At 31.8% G+C, this 15,873-nt stretch overlaps 1 protein-coding gene across 1 annotated transcript in view; it reads left to right on the top strand.

The window, feature by feature from the left end:
- Window positions 1-15,873, top strand: part of LOC105231247 (uncharacterized) — a 195,721-nt gene that overhangs the window by 66,688 nt on the left and 113,160 nt on the right. The window contains exons 3-5 of the mRNA XM_049455526.1: window positions 3,905-4,127; window positions 4,542-4,643; window positions 6,197-6,313. Of these exons, the coding sequence (XP_049311483.1) occupies window positions 3,905-4,127; window positions 4,542-4,643; window positions 6,197-6,313 (442 nt within the window). The remainder of the gene's footprint in view (window positions 1-3,904; window positions 4,128-4,541; window positions 4,644-6,196; window positions 6,314-15,873) is intronic.

Genomic DNA, 15,873 nt, shown 5'->3' with positions numbered 1-15,873 from the left:
CTTTTCTATATCGCTGCCTTTAAAGCAGCTCAAGCTCACGCTTTCAATGCAAAGGTTGCACTGCCTGCGGAACGTTGAAGAAAATAAACCAATCACACATATAGATACACACACACATACTCACACGTAACATTGCAAAATCTAATATAGATGTGCTCATTTACTGGCTGATGCACGTATGCACTTGTTTTAATGCTTTTAATTGCCAGCGCGACTGCACTTGACAATGCTGCCGATCGTGGCATCGGCTGCGCGACTGCGGCACGAGTTGTTGGCAGCAATGTCATGGGAGCACTTTGATGCGCGGCATTGTCTGCGATTTATTTTTAATTATTATTGATGTTGTTGTGGTTTTTATTAGCACAACTTGGTGCGGTTGTTGTGAAATTGTTGTTGCATTTTGACAATCATCGCATTGTTTTTTCACTGCGTTTTTTCAATACATGCACGTAATGTCAGCAGTAATGCAAAAAAATACAGGTTTGGGCATATAAGTGGAAACAGTTTGAATTTTAATAAAAATAATTAATTAGTGGTTATAATTTATTTATAATGTCTGGAGCTTTAGAAGTAAAATGTGAAAATAAAAATTAGGCAAAAATATTTAAATTTGAAAAATTTAAAAATAATTTATTAAAAATTTGCATAGGATATATATTTTAGATATAAAAAATTTTTCTTTAAAAATTAATTTTTTTTATCAAATTATAACTTGTATCAGTTATTTTTCATAATTATTAATTTTTTAAATTTTTATAAAATTACATTTTAAGAGATTAAATTTTGTATTATTTATGGTTTTATATTTATTAATATTTAAAATTAAAATTTAAATTTTTATAATTTATTATTTAATTTTTATTAAATTAATTTCATTTATTTTTTTTTTATTTTATTAAATTTTTGTAAGATTAAAATTTGCATAATTTGTAGTTTTATATTTATTAAAATTTAAAATAAAATTTAAATTTTTATAATTTATTTTTAATTTTTATTAATTTTATTAAATATTTTTAATTATTTTTTCTAATTTTAAATTATCTTATGATTAAAAATTTTATAATTTATGGATTTATATTTATTAGTATTTAAAAATTAAATTTAAATTTTCATAATTTATTTTTTTAATTTCACTAATTTAATTTTATTTATTTTTTCTTAATTTTTTAACTTTTTGTGCGATCAAAATTTGTATAATTTAAGGTTTAATTTGATTAATACTTAAAAATAAAATTTTTATAACTTTTTTATTATAATTAATTTTTTTAATTTTTAATAATTTAATTTAATTTATTATTATTTTTCTCTTTCTACAAATACAAAATTTTTTTAATTTTTCCACAAAATAGTTTGCTTCGAAAAAATTACAAACTGTACATATTTCCATGCCCACAACTGTTATCAGCTATCAACTAAAAGTGCAGTAGCATTAAAACAATGATGAGCCTTTTATCTAATAGCATACATATAAAAACTAACTAATGTTGTTTTTGTTGTTGTTGCACATATCTAATGAATAAATTTGCAAATTTTTTCAACTCATTTGTGAAGCAGCATGCCTGCCACAAGGTCACTATTATAGATTACTTTAGCAGATTTTTTACGCTGCCACAACACACACACAAGGGCTCATACGAGCGCACATTGCAACCGCACTTGTTTCACCGATATTTGACAACAGTATTGCAAAACAACAACAACGGTAAAACAATTGCAATAGCACTTAATTGCTGCAGTGTCAATGGAAGGCATGTGGCAGCTCGTGTCTAACGCGCGTTCACACAAAAAACAATGCCAAGCAATGCGGTGATGTCTGTCTGTCAAAGTAGTCAGTCAGTTAGTCAGTCAATCGCACAGTCAGTGTCAGCTGATAAAATCGGCGCATCCACAAACTTGAACTTGACAGACGCTGCTGGTTGAAAGAAGTATGGATGGATTTTTCTATGTATAAGTAGTGATGTAGTGATGGCCGCTGACAAAGCGTGCGGCAGTGTGCGAAAGTCAATAGCCTCTGCGGTTTCAGGCAGCCAATTGCTGCTGGAAAAATCGATTCTCACACGCTTGTGAAGTTATTGAAATATTTCACATGATTTTCATTTTTCTTGGTGAATTTGCAATTTTGCGCTTATTTGTGGTACAAGTATATGAGTTAGCATATGCCACCAGTTATGCTATATGCGGTGTTATAGTTTAGTAAAATATATGGAAATTTTTCTGAAACTAGTTTAAGGCTTGTAAAATTTATTTAACTGTTAAGAATCTGGCGTAAGGAAAAATTGTTTTGTTAGAGTATTTCAAGTTAGGCGAATTTTAAGTATTTAAGCATTAATTTATAGCATTCATTTGACATTGAGCGATTTAAGTTTATAGTTGAACCTTACTCAACTAGTTCTCCTTTAAGGCATAATGTTACCATATCTATAGGCTTAACGCCAGTTTCTTAATTGCTCGTATTTTATATTTATTTTATATTATTTAATTCGTTTTCTTACACTCGTACGTCATTGTTAGAATATTCTCAATTGAAACTGAAGTCTACATAGACATTAATTTTTCATTATCCGAAGAAAACGCGCAACGGAGCGTAACAATTTAGCATGCAAAAGTTGTGAGGAAAAATTAAAAAAAAAACACTTAGCATGAATTATTGTTAGAGTTTTTTTCAATAAAAAACAAAAAACAAAGAAAACGTTAACTTCAGTTGCTCCACAAGAACCTGGTTTTGATTGGCTAGTTTATAAGGCAGCTATATGCTACAATGATCCGATCTGAACAATATTTTCGAAGATTATTTCGTTGCTTTGGACAATAATACGTGCCGAATTTCGTGAAGATATCTTGTCAAATAGAAAAGTTTTCCATACAAGCACTTGATTTCAACCAATCAGTTTGTACGGTAGCTATATGCTATAGTCGACCGATCTGAACAATTTTTTCGGAAATTACAAGAACCTCATGAACAATAACTCATGCCAAATTTGGTGAAGTTTCCTCATTAAATGATAAAGTTTTCCATACAAGCACTTGATTCCGACCATTTACTTTGTATGCAGGCTTAATGCTACTCAATTTCTTAGTAGGTTGCACAGAGCTGCAATAATATTTTTAAATATAATTTTTTTATGTAAAAGGGGTGCTAAATGTGAGATGAATGTGGGATCAAAAATTTTGAAAAATAAAAAAATTCTGATATTTTATTCACGAGCTTTACTGACAGCCAGCTGTTAAGGCTTTTGACTTGCATACATAGTGCTCATAGTACACAAAATACTCACAAACACATTGTGGCATGAACCTATTATACAGTAGATTGAAACATTTTCGGCTTGAATAAACCTTAATTGGCAATTTCTTACACTCATTCATATTGCTCATTTCACAATTCTGTACTTCCTAATCGATTTCCACATATTTCACGCCAAATATTGCAGACTAAAATGCAAATCAAATTATATACAGACAGTTACTACATAATGCACAAATTAGAAAAAAATATAAAAAATAAAGTAAGACAGATAATCGGAAGACAAGAGCAAAAGCTAAAAAATATCATAAACTAAAACAAAAATGGAAAACTTAAAATTTTACTAATGAAGCATTGAATTGCCAAAAAGTAGAACCCGGAAATGCATGCTTGTGAAAATTGGGAAGCATGCAACACAATTTTAGTATGCCTTGCTACATTTTCCGTTTAAGGTTTAGTATAATTCGTTCAATGCCGTAGAATATACCTTCTTCTTCTTTATTGGCGTAGTAATATTTCTTCACAGTTCAAGTATTTTTAGCATAAAATTTGTTTTGAGGCATAATTTTGTAAATTATTTTTTATTATTATTTTTTTTTTTTTGAAATTATTGAATACCACTAACTAATTTTTTTTTGTATTTTTCTTCTCGTCCTGCAGGTACATTCACAAATCAAAACAATACGATCGGACCAAGCGCATTTGAAAAATAGCCGTTTTGGTGGCGAAGTATTTTTTCTAAATCTTGAAGATGGCTACTTTGGCTGTCAAGTTAATGAGTCTACAGATTATTTACAATTATTCGAATTATCGAAATTATGCGACGGCAGGCGAGATTGTTTTCTCGGTGCCGATGAGCTGAGAGAGGAGCTCAAATGCACAAGTGAGTAATAAAAAACGTATAAACAAAAGTTTGAGAAAAATATTAGGTAAAAAAATAATAAAATTTATAAAATTTAAATTAAAATACAGATAAATTTTATCAAAATTCATATTTAATTTTTTTTTTAATTAACTTCAAATTTTAATGAAAATCAAAATTTTAAAATTAATTTCAAGAAAAAAAAATTTAACAGAAAATTAAAAAAAATAGTTAATTTAAATTTAATTATTAAAAATTTAAAATTAAAAAAATATAAATAATAATAAAATTATTTTTTTTTTAATTAATAATTTTAGTAAATTTTTTCTTGCAAATTTTCAAATACCTTCTCAAGCTATAAAACTTATGCACATCCTATTACATAAATGTTTTACGGTGTTAAATTGTAATTTCCGTTTACGCTGTTAATTGCAGATGACTGTGATAAGGATGGCACTCAGTGCACGAATGGTGTTTGCTTAAATGGCGTTTGCCATTGCAACGACGGTTTTGGCGGTTGCAATTGCAGTGAGCGAGGTAAGTGAGCGATAAATTCAAATGCATTACAAATATGTATGTATATAATTGATAGAGACATTCGTTGAGCAGTGATTGCAAAATGTTTAAGAGTTAGTTGAAAGGTAATTAAGATTTATTGTTAAGTTTATAAGCGTTGCGAATTGTTGGAAAAGGATTTCCTTCGATAAGGCTGCGCGATTGTGCAAAGCTCAAAGTATTTAGCGAATTTTAGTAATGAAAACATATGAAGCTTTTTTTTTTGATTGCCATACAGTAGCTGTAATCAAACGTGAAAAGTTAGGGCAGGTGGTTGTGTAATAGAATTATTGGCAGTAAATAAATTTAATTTAAAAAATTTGTTTATAAATATCTAATATATCAAAATTACTAAATTTTTTTATTTATTTTTGCAATAATTATAAATTAAAAATAAAAATTTATTGCAAATGAAAAATTAGTGAAGCCTAAAGTAAATAATTATGAATAATGTAGTAATATTGCTTAATAAAATAAAATGTATTTTAAAATTTTAATTAGTTATAATTACTTGACTTAATTCTTACTAAAATTAATATTAAAAAAAAATTAATTAAACTAACTTTCGTAATTAATAATAATATTGTGTAACAGAATAAAATATATTTAAAAATTATAATTATTTTTAGCTACCTGCTTTAGTTCTTATTAAAATTTAAAATTAAAAAAAAAATAATTATATAATTAATTAAACTAATTTAAGTAATTACTTTAATTTTTTCTTATAAAAAACTACTCTGAAATGCTAAGTTAAAAATCTAATTACAAAAAACTAATTAAAATTACGCTAATTATTTAATTAATTAAATTAATATTAGTAATTATTTTAAAATTAACAGTTTTTTCTCTAAAAGTACGCCGAAATAATAAAGGTAAGAATTTAATTACGAAAAAAAATTAATTAAAACTAATTAAGATTAATTTTTTAATACGTTTAAATCAATTTTTGAATAGTTAAATTAAAAATTATTAACAGCAGTTGCTTCAAATATAAGGCAAACATGTAAAAGCTTAGCTGAAAAAAACTAATATGCAAAAAAGTAATTATTGAAGCTTGCAATAAACGCTAATTAAGCAATTCATACTTACAAAAAAATTTTAAATAATTATAACAATTTGGCACACGCCGTTTTTGAAGGGCATTTATACAAGTTAGCATAACAAAAAATTTAAAACTAGCCACTTCAATTACAAACACTCTAAATTAATTTAGCAAAAATATTTTTTTATAATATCGGGCGCTAGCTAACATAGCACAGCCTTACACATAGTTAATTGGTAGCATATAATTTAAGTAGCTTAGCTCAGCAGTAATTTAATACCAAAAAAACATATTAATTCTAATTTAAACATACATACAAACATTTGCCTAAACCAATACATACAAAAAGCATAGCAACTCCAAACTACAACAACATAAGTACAATTAATTAACGTTAAACAACAAAAACAAACAAACAAGAAAACGCTCATAAATGTAACGCCACAAACGCCAATGCACAATTAAACTAATGCTTAATCCTAAACGCTTACAGATGAAAACGAGTGCAAATATCGTCCATGCGATGTGTTTGCGCACTGCATCAACACGCTTGGCAGCTTCACGTGTACCTGCTTTCCCGGCTACCACGGCAATGGGCTTCACTGCGAAGGTGAGTTTTTGTTTTATTGCACGCTTAACAAATATTTAACACACACACACACAAACAAGAATCCAAAACACATACATTATGAAAAAAATTAAGAAATTTTTAAGGGAAAGGGTTAGGCAGTGGAATCGCACCAAACCAAACTACAGCGTCAACACAAAATAATATGTTATTAATGAAAAATAACTAATAATTATTTAATTACTTAATTATTAAATTAAAAATTAAAAAAAATTAAAAAAAATTATAAAAATTATTAAAAAAATTAATTAATAAAATTTAAAAGGAATCACAATAAATTTAAAAAAAAATTATGAAAAATAATTAATAATTCTTAATTTAATTAATGATTAAATTAAGAAAAATTTAAAAATATTAACAAAACTTAAAACAAAATAAAAAAATGAAAAAAAATTAAATTTTAACAAAATTTAATTAAATTTAAAATTAACAAAAATAAAAATTTACAATAAATTAAAAAAATGTAAAATTAACAAAGGCACAAAAAGATTATTAACATCATCAATGAAAAATAACAACCACAAATTAGAGAAAAATGGTTAGATCACATAAGCGTTCAACATTTACTTTGCTGCTTGTTGCTTGCAATAAACTTTATTTAAAAAGTATAATTTTGAAAATTAAATACATTTTTTTCTTATAAATATTATTTTTTCTTGTTGATATTGTTTTAAATCGATATTATCGATATTTTATCGATAAATATTCCAAAATTGAACAAAAATTTCAATATTACATTGAGAAATCTCTATAAACTAAATTTCATAAATTTATGGATATCAGTTTATCACTCCCACTTTCCATATAATCGATATTGTATCGATAAATGTTTCAAAATGTAACAAAAACTTTAAAATTATATTGGCAAAGCTCTAAAATGTAATTTTGATAAACTTATTGATATCGATATCATACACCCAACTCCCTTATAATCGATATATTATCGATAAATATTTCTAAATGTGTCAAAAATTTCAAAGACATACATATTGTGCACGCTCCAAAGTAAATTCGATAAATTTGTGGATATCGGTTTATCACGCCCACTTCCATATTATCGATAAATATTCCAAAATTTAACAAAAATTATATTTTTACCACATTGGTAACAAACTTATCTTCGTTCACACGAATTTTTTCACCTCACCACCGCTGGATCAACTGTGCGTGCGATATTGTTCATTTCTCTTGCTCAAAATTATAAAAAATGGGCGTGGCAGGGAGTGTAAAACACCATATAAATTCATTTAGAAAACTGAAAGTTGTAAATATTGAGCTTTCTAATGCGAACATTATGTTTTCCCCACCTTCTTCAACAGCCTTACTGTGGAGAGAAGTGGGCGATTTTTATTCATAACCAAAAAATAAAACACTCAATATATGAATATAAATATTTTTTGACAACTTTTAGGTTAGGTATTTCTTTACTCAGAATTTATTCACAAAACCGAAAACCACCGCTTCTCTTCTCCACTTTCCTTCTCCCCACACACAAACAAGTCGAATAGTGTTAATCATATAAAAGTTGGCGAGCCAGTTATCTAAGCTGCGTTGCTACCGAAGTCACACCTTTCTAGTGTTATTTTTCCTCGCCTTATTTACTTTTTTCCGCTTTGCCATTTATTTTTCGTTCTTTTTGATGTTTTATTTTCAATTTTTTTGTTTTGTTTTTTTTTTTCGCTCAACAGTTTCTCTATAAAATAAACTTGTATTAACTTACCCAGTAACTTCTTTCTATGCGCTCCGCTGGCCAAGCAGCAACTAAACAAGTACTAAGTTGTAGAAAGAGATACTTCCGCGCCGCGTCGCTACACATAGTTCCTCTTATACTTGCAAAGTAGCCAGCTGGCCAGCGCAAAAGCTGGAGCTGGAGCAGGGCAATTGCCACATTTGTTTGCTACACAAACATTTTCTTTTATTAAACGACATTCGTACGCGCACTTTGTAGCAGACTGTAAGTGTGCGTATGTATGCATGTGTGCTGACATTTATGCGGCGCTGCCACAAAGCAAATGCGGTTATAAAAAAAAAGTGCAACAAAGAGCGATTTTCACATGAAAAAGCATTTTGTAGCAGCATATGAGTGCACACATACAAACATAATGTAAATGTATATATATGTGAGTATAATTTTCAAAGTTAGCTACAGCTAGTAATCTAGTAAGTTAGTTAGTGTGCGTTGTCTAACGGTTTCGGCTATAAAATGCCATTGAAAAAATATTGTAATAATAAAAGCAAATGTGAAAGAAGAAGAAGAGGCATGAAGTACAAGTAGCATAAAAGCAATTGGATTAGTGGCAAAGTAGAATGCAGTGTAGTAGGCAAAGAAAAGCGGCAGAGGGTGAAGACTTATGGAGAGAAAAGGTGCTGCAAAATGTGATACACAAAAGCCAACAAACACAAAGGCAAGCAGACACAAGTCACACACACACACATATGTATGTATTAGCGGTTTTGCGGCACACGGCAACAAATATGAATTTAAGTGTGCACAGCTTTATTTTCAGTTGTATGGGTGTATTAATGCTTGTATGTAAAGTCAAGCACGCGCAGTCGGCAAGCGGTATTGTAAAATGACACGGGTTATAAAATCGGTTTTGGTCCAAAGGCGGCAAGACTGTTATGAGAATGTATGGGCATAATAAAGATGACGCTTTACACACACAAACATATAATATTTATACATAGATACACACGTATATAAAACAAGAAGAAACTGCGCAGCTATAATACCCTTCACAGCTGTATTTCTTATAGCATAAAAGTATATAAAAATATGATTATCTTGATTTAAACGTTCAATTTGTGTGGGCGCTTTATGCTATAGTGCTTCGATCTGAAAAATCTTCTCAAATATTGTAGCACTGCTTAAAATAATAAGCTATGCAAAATTTTGTGAAGAAAATTTGCCAAACAAAAAAGTTTTCCATACAGGCAATGGATTCCGATCGTTCAGTTTGTATGGCAGCTATATGTTATAGCGATCCGATCTAAGTAATTTCTACGGAGATTGCACCATTTCTTTAGAAATTAATCCATGTCAAATTTCTTGAAGATATCTCTTTGAATGAAAAAGCTTCCCATACAAGCATTTAATTCTGATCGTTCAGTTTGTATAGCAGCTTTATGATAAAGTGATCCGATATCAATAATTCCGGCCAGTGAAAAGCTTCTTTAAGACAAAAGAACTTTTGCAAAATTTCAGATCGGTATCTCGCAAACTGAAGAACTAATGCGCTTATACATATATAGACAGATAAGCGGACAAGGCTAAATCGACTGCACGTCAAACTGATAATTCATAAACATATCAATATGCCTTGTAGAATCCTTCTTTCCTTCCTTCTGGCTGTTACACACTACATTACATACTAAATGTAACCTATTAAACGTATAAAAGTAAATATTCTTGCGGCGCATGCGCATAAATATGTATTTGCATGCAAATGGCTAACAACAAATACAACTACATTTAAATTCTACAAGCTCTCTGACAATATTAGAAGAGTATAGAAAGTAAGCAACCAATACTAATACAAGTCAACCTACAGCTTAATGCCCAGCCGTAAGCTTATGCACTGTAAGAGAAGCTTAGCAGCGGCAACTTCTGGCAGCACGCAAAAGCGTAAATTTACTTACTTCCACTGCCGCTGCTCAACAGTTACACGCAGATGCACACACACTCCACCATCTAACGTCCAGTCTAACTAAGCAACTATTATTACCGCATTAGTTAAGTACTTGTGACACGAATGGCAGCGCAACACAGCGCCATAAACCGGTCACCGCCATTAATGTCAGTTGCTATTAAATTACGTCATAAAGTGAAAAAAGTAGCACGAGATCATTTCCTAAGTCGTTCAATGTGATTCTTTGTGACAATAAAATTGCGCTACAACTACAACAATAGCAACGTCAGATGGATGTAGAATATGTCGTCTAATTTTTGAGCACAAGCACAGCCAAGTAGGGCTTGAATGGAGAATTTTATTTCTATTGGATCTTACAAATAAGTTTCTTAGTTGACGTCGTGATTTTACGAAGAAAGCTCTTGATTACCGTTTTCTAGTTATGACACCGACGCTGGGAGAACCTAGGATCACTAAGAAAGCATTGTTATCTATAGCCGGTTTGTAGTTGCTTTCTTTAGCCTCTCGATCAACGAATTCAATATAATTTACATTCCGCAAGGGTCCGAAAATCGCTATAAATTTTTTGAAATATTTTTCTTAATTAATATGTATGTCCAGAGCATTGTTTGGAAATGTCGCTTCTCTGGTAGCCACAAATGATGAGCTCTGTTATAGGGCTGCTGGATATTCAGTGATTTTTTTTAATTAAAAATTCAGAAAGCGGTTGACGTTGTGCACCGATAAGCGAAGGAATGAAACTTCATCTTTTCTTCAAGTTAGTTTTAGATTCCAGTTGTAGACAAGTCGATATGCACTTGGTTTTCCATTGGATGTGTGGGCGTCCGTGCTTCCATTGTCCACCCATGGGTTTCGAAACGATGAAGCTTTTCGCTAAAGCATTCACTTCCATGGGGACGATATGGCCTAACTAGTGCAGTTTTTGGACTTTTGATACGCATAGCAATATCCATGTCGCCGCTGAGCTCATACAGTTCGTGGTTCCATCTTCATCGTTAACGCGGACGGCGGACATTTCCACGACAGTTGGATCTACGTAACTGGAACGGACACGGATTTTTATCGGGCTTAGGGCTGTCAAACTCGGCAGACTGCAACAACAATAGATCGAAGTTTACAGTTCTCTCGAATGCTTCAAGTACTTTTTCATCTCAGTTCGTCATCATCCCCGTTTCTCTCTCTGTTGTTAAGACCTACCATGTCAAAACCATTTGCGTACCCTAATAGCGTTGTACCTTCCAGAGTATTTCGTGCCACTGCGATTCAAAAAAATTCGAAGACGTCCTTCCCGATTTCAACGGATCTGATGGATTTCTTCCACGTCATTCTGCATAACCTTATAAGTTTCACAAGGATACCCAATTCAGACATGACTGCGAATAGGCATCTCCTGTCAGTGCTGTCGAAAGAGGCTTTGAAATCAACAAAAAAGTGTTGGGTGTCGATCTGTTCGTCAAGAGTATTGTCCAGAATTTGACGTATTGTGAAAATCTGGTCTATGGAGGATTTGCCAGATCTAAAGCCCTAAAGGGGCACACAAATGGCATAATTTTAGACTTGGCTTCGCCCAGTATATAAAAATACGTTCCAACGAGGTCTTAAAGTTTTCGCTAACGATCAGGGATCTTCAAATAATTATTATCTTCTTTTAAACTCCAGCATCTTCTTAGCTAATCAGAAGTCCAAAATATTAAAATTAAAGTGTATCAAACCGATCTCAACAAAATGTTAAGACCAGCTCCTTCAAACCCGGACAAAGACGTATCAATTAGTCAGAGTGGCGAGGCATGCTCTCATAGAAAAATAATTTGAAAGACTAAATGAGGAAAAGCTCCAAAAAGAGAAATTAGTCATAATAAAATAAAGTGGGTCCGCGCTTTTCCCATCACTTTGAAATCAAAGATAAATACTAGAAACTTCTAAACCATTAGAAAACTAGAAAGCTGCCCAAACGACCGCAAATTCCTATTACTTTTACCACTCTCAATTTGTGGACCGCCACCGCCGCCACCAAGGCGGTAGCTTTAATTACGTCATTTCATTGCGCGATCGCGAGTACCACAGCGCCAAACAGTGAGGAATGAATGAGCGAGTGCAAGGAGGTTGGGAGTGGAGGAGGTTGGGCAGTACACTTCCATGTGTTGTTAGTGATGAACTTGATGGAGAGGCTCGAATTTCCACAACTCCGTAGTTAGAGAAAGGCACAGAATAGCTAGTGGACATGCAACATGGCGTAATACATACATATAGGTGTGTGTCTGGTTTGTATGTATGTGTAAATATACCACAAAAGAACTCATACTAGAATAGCAAGCTGTGCTGCTTGCCGTATAATTGCCAGCATTAGAGCGCTTACGTGTTGCAACGTAACAATAGCAGTAACAATAAAAAGCTACATACAACTACAACAAATAATAAAGATAAAGCAAGAATGCATACATCAATAGATTACAGATTAGTTACAGGCGGCGACGGCGACGGCGACGGCGACGGCGACGTTGAAACTGCACATTAACGAAGATAACAACAACAGCAAGCACTTGGCGGTTCAAGTTCGAGCCACACACACACATGTGTATATCTACATATATATGTGAGTCTGGCTTATTGCACTGCAAACAATCTCCATGCGCTTGTTGATAGAAATTTTTATTATCTAATCATTCTCTGCAAACAAAGGCTATTACGGCATTGTCGGCACGCTACACGAACGCAGTACGAGCTTTCTCAAACACACACAGAGACACAGGGATATGTATGCGTTGAAGAATGCCTCAATTGTGTACTAGCGCAATTGTTTGGCTGCAACAGGTGTTCCTTTTAGCCGCCACACAAACTACATGCACACAAACATACATATGCCTACAGAGAGAAAGCCAAGTATTATATAACTATAAAGAAAATTAATTGTATTGAAGAAATATTTTAAATTAAAAATAGAATTTGCAGTGCAAAAGGTTGACTTGCCGACTTGCTGTTGTTGTTCAGAGCGTATAAAGATGCCGTTGTGCATTGTTTTCAGTGTTGAGCGGCGTGGAACTAGAGTTCTTGATGTGTCAGCTACAGTTTTATACCCTTGATGTTAACTGAAGTGAACGTGAAGGGTACAAAAAAATCATTAAAAAAAATATTGAAAGCTGCCGCACGAGTAAGCTTTATATAAAGCCTTTAAAGAGAGAAAGCTTTTAAAGCTTTTTATATATTTGTACTGGGTGAAGCTTTTGAAGCTTTTTGGCTTGATGAATAGGAGAACAACCTTCTAGAACTTTTTACGCATTTTACCAGAGTAAAATAAGAACAAGAACTTTTTATGTAAAAAATATGACACTATAGGAAATCGTTTATTTGAAAAGCTCTGAACACTTTTTAAAAAGGAAGAGCCTTGTTACTTTGATTAATAACACTCATTCTACTTATAATTACAATGGATATTAGAGAAAGCTTTTAGAGCTTTTTATATAATTGTATTAGAGGAAGCTTTTGCAGCTTTTTGGTGTGAAGGATGTTAGAGGAATTTTCTGAATATTTTTATATATTTTTATCAGAGTAAGATTCAAAAGAGCTTATGTCATTTAAAAAGCTCTGAACAATTTTTTAGCAAAAAAAAAAACCTTGTAACATTGATGAGTCACGGTTTATAATACAATGAGCTATTAGAGAAGATTCTTAGAGCTTTTTATATATTTGTACTAGAGGAAGAGAGAGAGGAAGCTTTTGAAGCTTTTTTGGTTTGACGGATATTTGAGGAATATTTTAGAAATTTTAATTATTTTTACAGGAGGTAAATTTTAGAAAAAGAGAAGAAGCTTTAGAGCTTTTGGTTTTCTAAGTTGATAGAGGAAGTTTTTAGAGCTTTTCATGTATTTAAAAGAATACTAGTAGAAGCTTTACTAACTTTTTATATGATTAATAGGATTCCACAGATTAATAATTTTTACTAGAGGAAAATTTTAAAGAAAGAGAAGATGCTTTTAGAGCTTTTGGTTTCTTGGAATGTTAGAGTAAGTTTTTAGAGCATTTTATATATTTAAAAGAATACTAGCAAAAGCTCGTTTAATGTGATTGATAGGATTCCACAGCAAGCTTTTAGCTTATACCTATGAATGATCAAGTTTGAATAAGTCAATCTCAGATTTGTGAAGTTTCTGTGGAAACGCAAACAATCCACCTTACTTTTTTTTACAAACACTTGCAATATGCATTTCTCATCATTCAAATTAACAGTGACGCTTAATTTTCCACAGAAAATTCTCGACATTTCAATTTAGTTCTAATTGTAGGGAAAAACCCGTTCGCAAAGACGCGCATAAATTGTGTAGAACAGCATTCTAGTGCAACATAATTCGCCACATTATTAGTACACGTATTAGTTCGTGCCACAAGCCATAGAAGGGCGCCAAAGTAGACTTCCTTGCAAGTGTGTGTCTGAGCGTATAAGTAAATGTATGTGTATTGGGGGAATGGGGTGCTCGCTGTTGACTTACATTCCTGCACGTACCAACATTAGACGGGTCTGCAGGTGTATGTGTTAGTGTGTATGTATGTGCAGGCTGGTAATATATTCCTTGGCGGCGGCAAGTCAGCGCACCAATCACTCAACCGCGCAGTTATTAAGTCTGCAACTGTGTTCCCAAGGGAATCTCCAGCTGACTGGGAATTTATTTTAGATATTCTTCTGCATTATTATCTATCTACCTTTATATTCAATTGAGTTCACATTTATGCAATTACTTGTTGAAATTATATGTTTATAGGGAACAGGCGGATATACACACATACACATAAGTACATATAAAGATGCAGGTTAAAAATGGGTGACATCATAACTAATGGCAGTAGGCACGTAAAGTGATAAGAACTTGACATAGGAATAGCAGGAAAATGCTTGTGGCATGAACATAAAGTTGCGCTATTTCCTATTTCCACGTTCTATGTCATAACATATTTTTTTGTATTCTTTTAATTTTTTTCTTGCTTAATTCTCCATACACCTGTACTTCAATTGAAATCATTATTTATTATTTTCACACGTGCAGATAAGCAGTTTTGCCAGCTAATAATATATCTGCACATGCCAAAGTATAACTGCACATATACATATACTATTATATATACACAAATATATATATAAATATATATATGTAATATTATATCTTATATCTATATTTGTGTGTGCCTTTTAATGATTGACCGAGTACGCTTGAGGTCATCGCAGATGAACTAATTCGTCATGCGATGGGAAGTGCAGAGATCTATAGTAGATAGCTTACATGTACACATATATACACATGAACATATGTATGTGAGCATAGAAAGGAAATAGTTTGGCTGTTGATTCGTTTTGACTTGGGAAGTGATTGTGATCAGCGTAGCAAGATCAGCGGGGCAAGAACTATGCTAAAAAGTTTAATTATTTTTAATCTTAATTATTAAATATAAAATTATAATTAGTTACAGCTATTTTTAAAGGCATATTAAGCAAATGTAATGCTCCAACAGAAAACGTTAAATTCAGCTGCATCGAAGTTATAATTCCCATACAGATGAAAGTTTTCCTTACTAGAACTTCAGTTCAGTTTGTATTGCAGCTATATTCTATAGTGGCCCGATGTGAACAATTTCTTCGGAGATTGTATAGTTGCTTTGGACTATAATCTGTACCGAATTTCGTAAAAATACCTCGTCAAATAAAAAAGTTTTGCTTACAAGGAGCTGTATTTGATCGTTTAGTTTGTAAGGCACCTATATGCTATGGTGGTCCGATTTAGATAATTTCTTCAGAAGTTATATCGTTGCTTTAGATAATAATCCACGACGATTTTCGTGAAGATATCTCTTCAAATGGTAAAGTTTTCCATACAAGCACCTAATTTTTATCGGCCAGTTTGTATG

This window comes from Bactrocera dorsalis, chromosome 1 (genome assembly GCF_023373825.1).
Source record: "Bactrocera dorsalis isolate Fly_Bdor chromosome 1, ASM2337382v1, whole genome shotgun sequence".
NCBI classification, from domain to species: Eukaryota; Metazoa; Arthropoda; class Insecta; order Diptera; family Tephritidae; genus Bactrocera; species Bactrocera dorsalis.
Note: the sequence above shows the minus strand (reverse complement) of the source record. Positions and strands in the feature narration are given on the sequence as shown.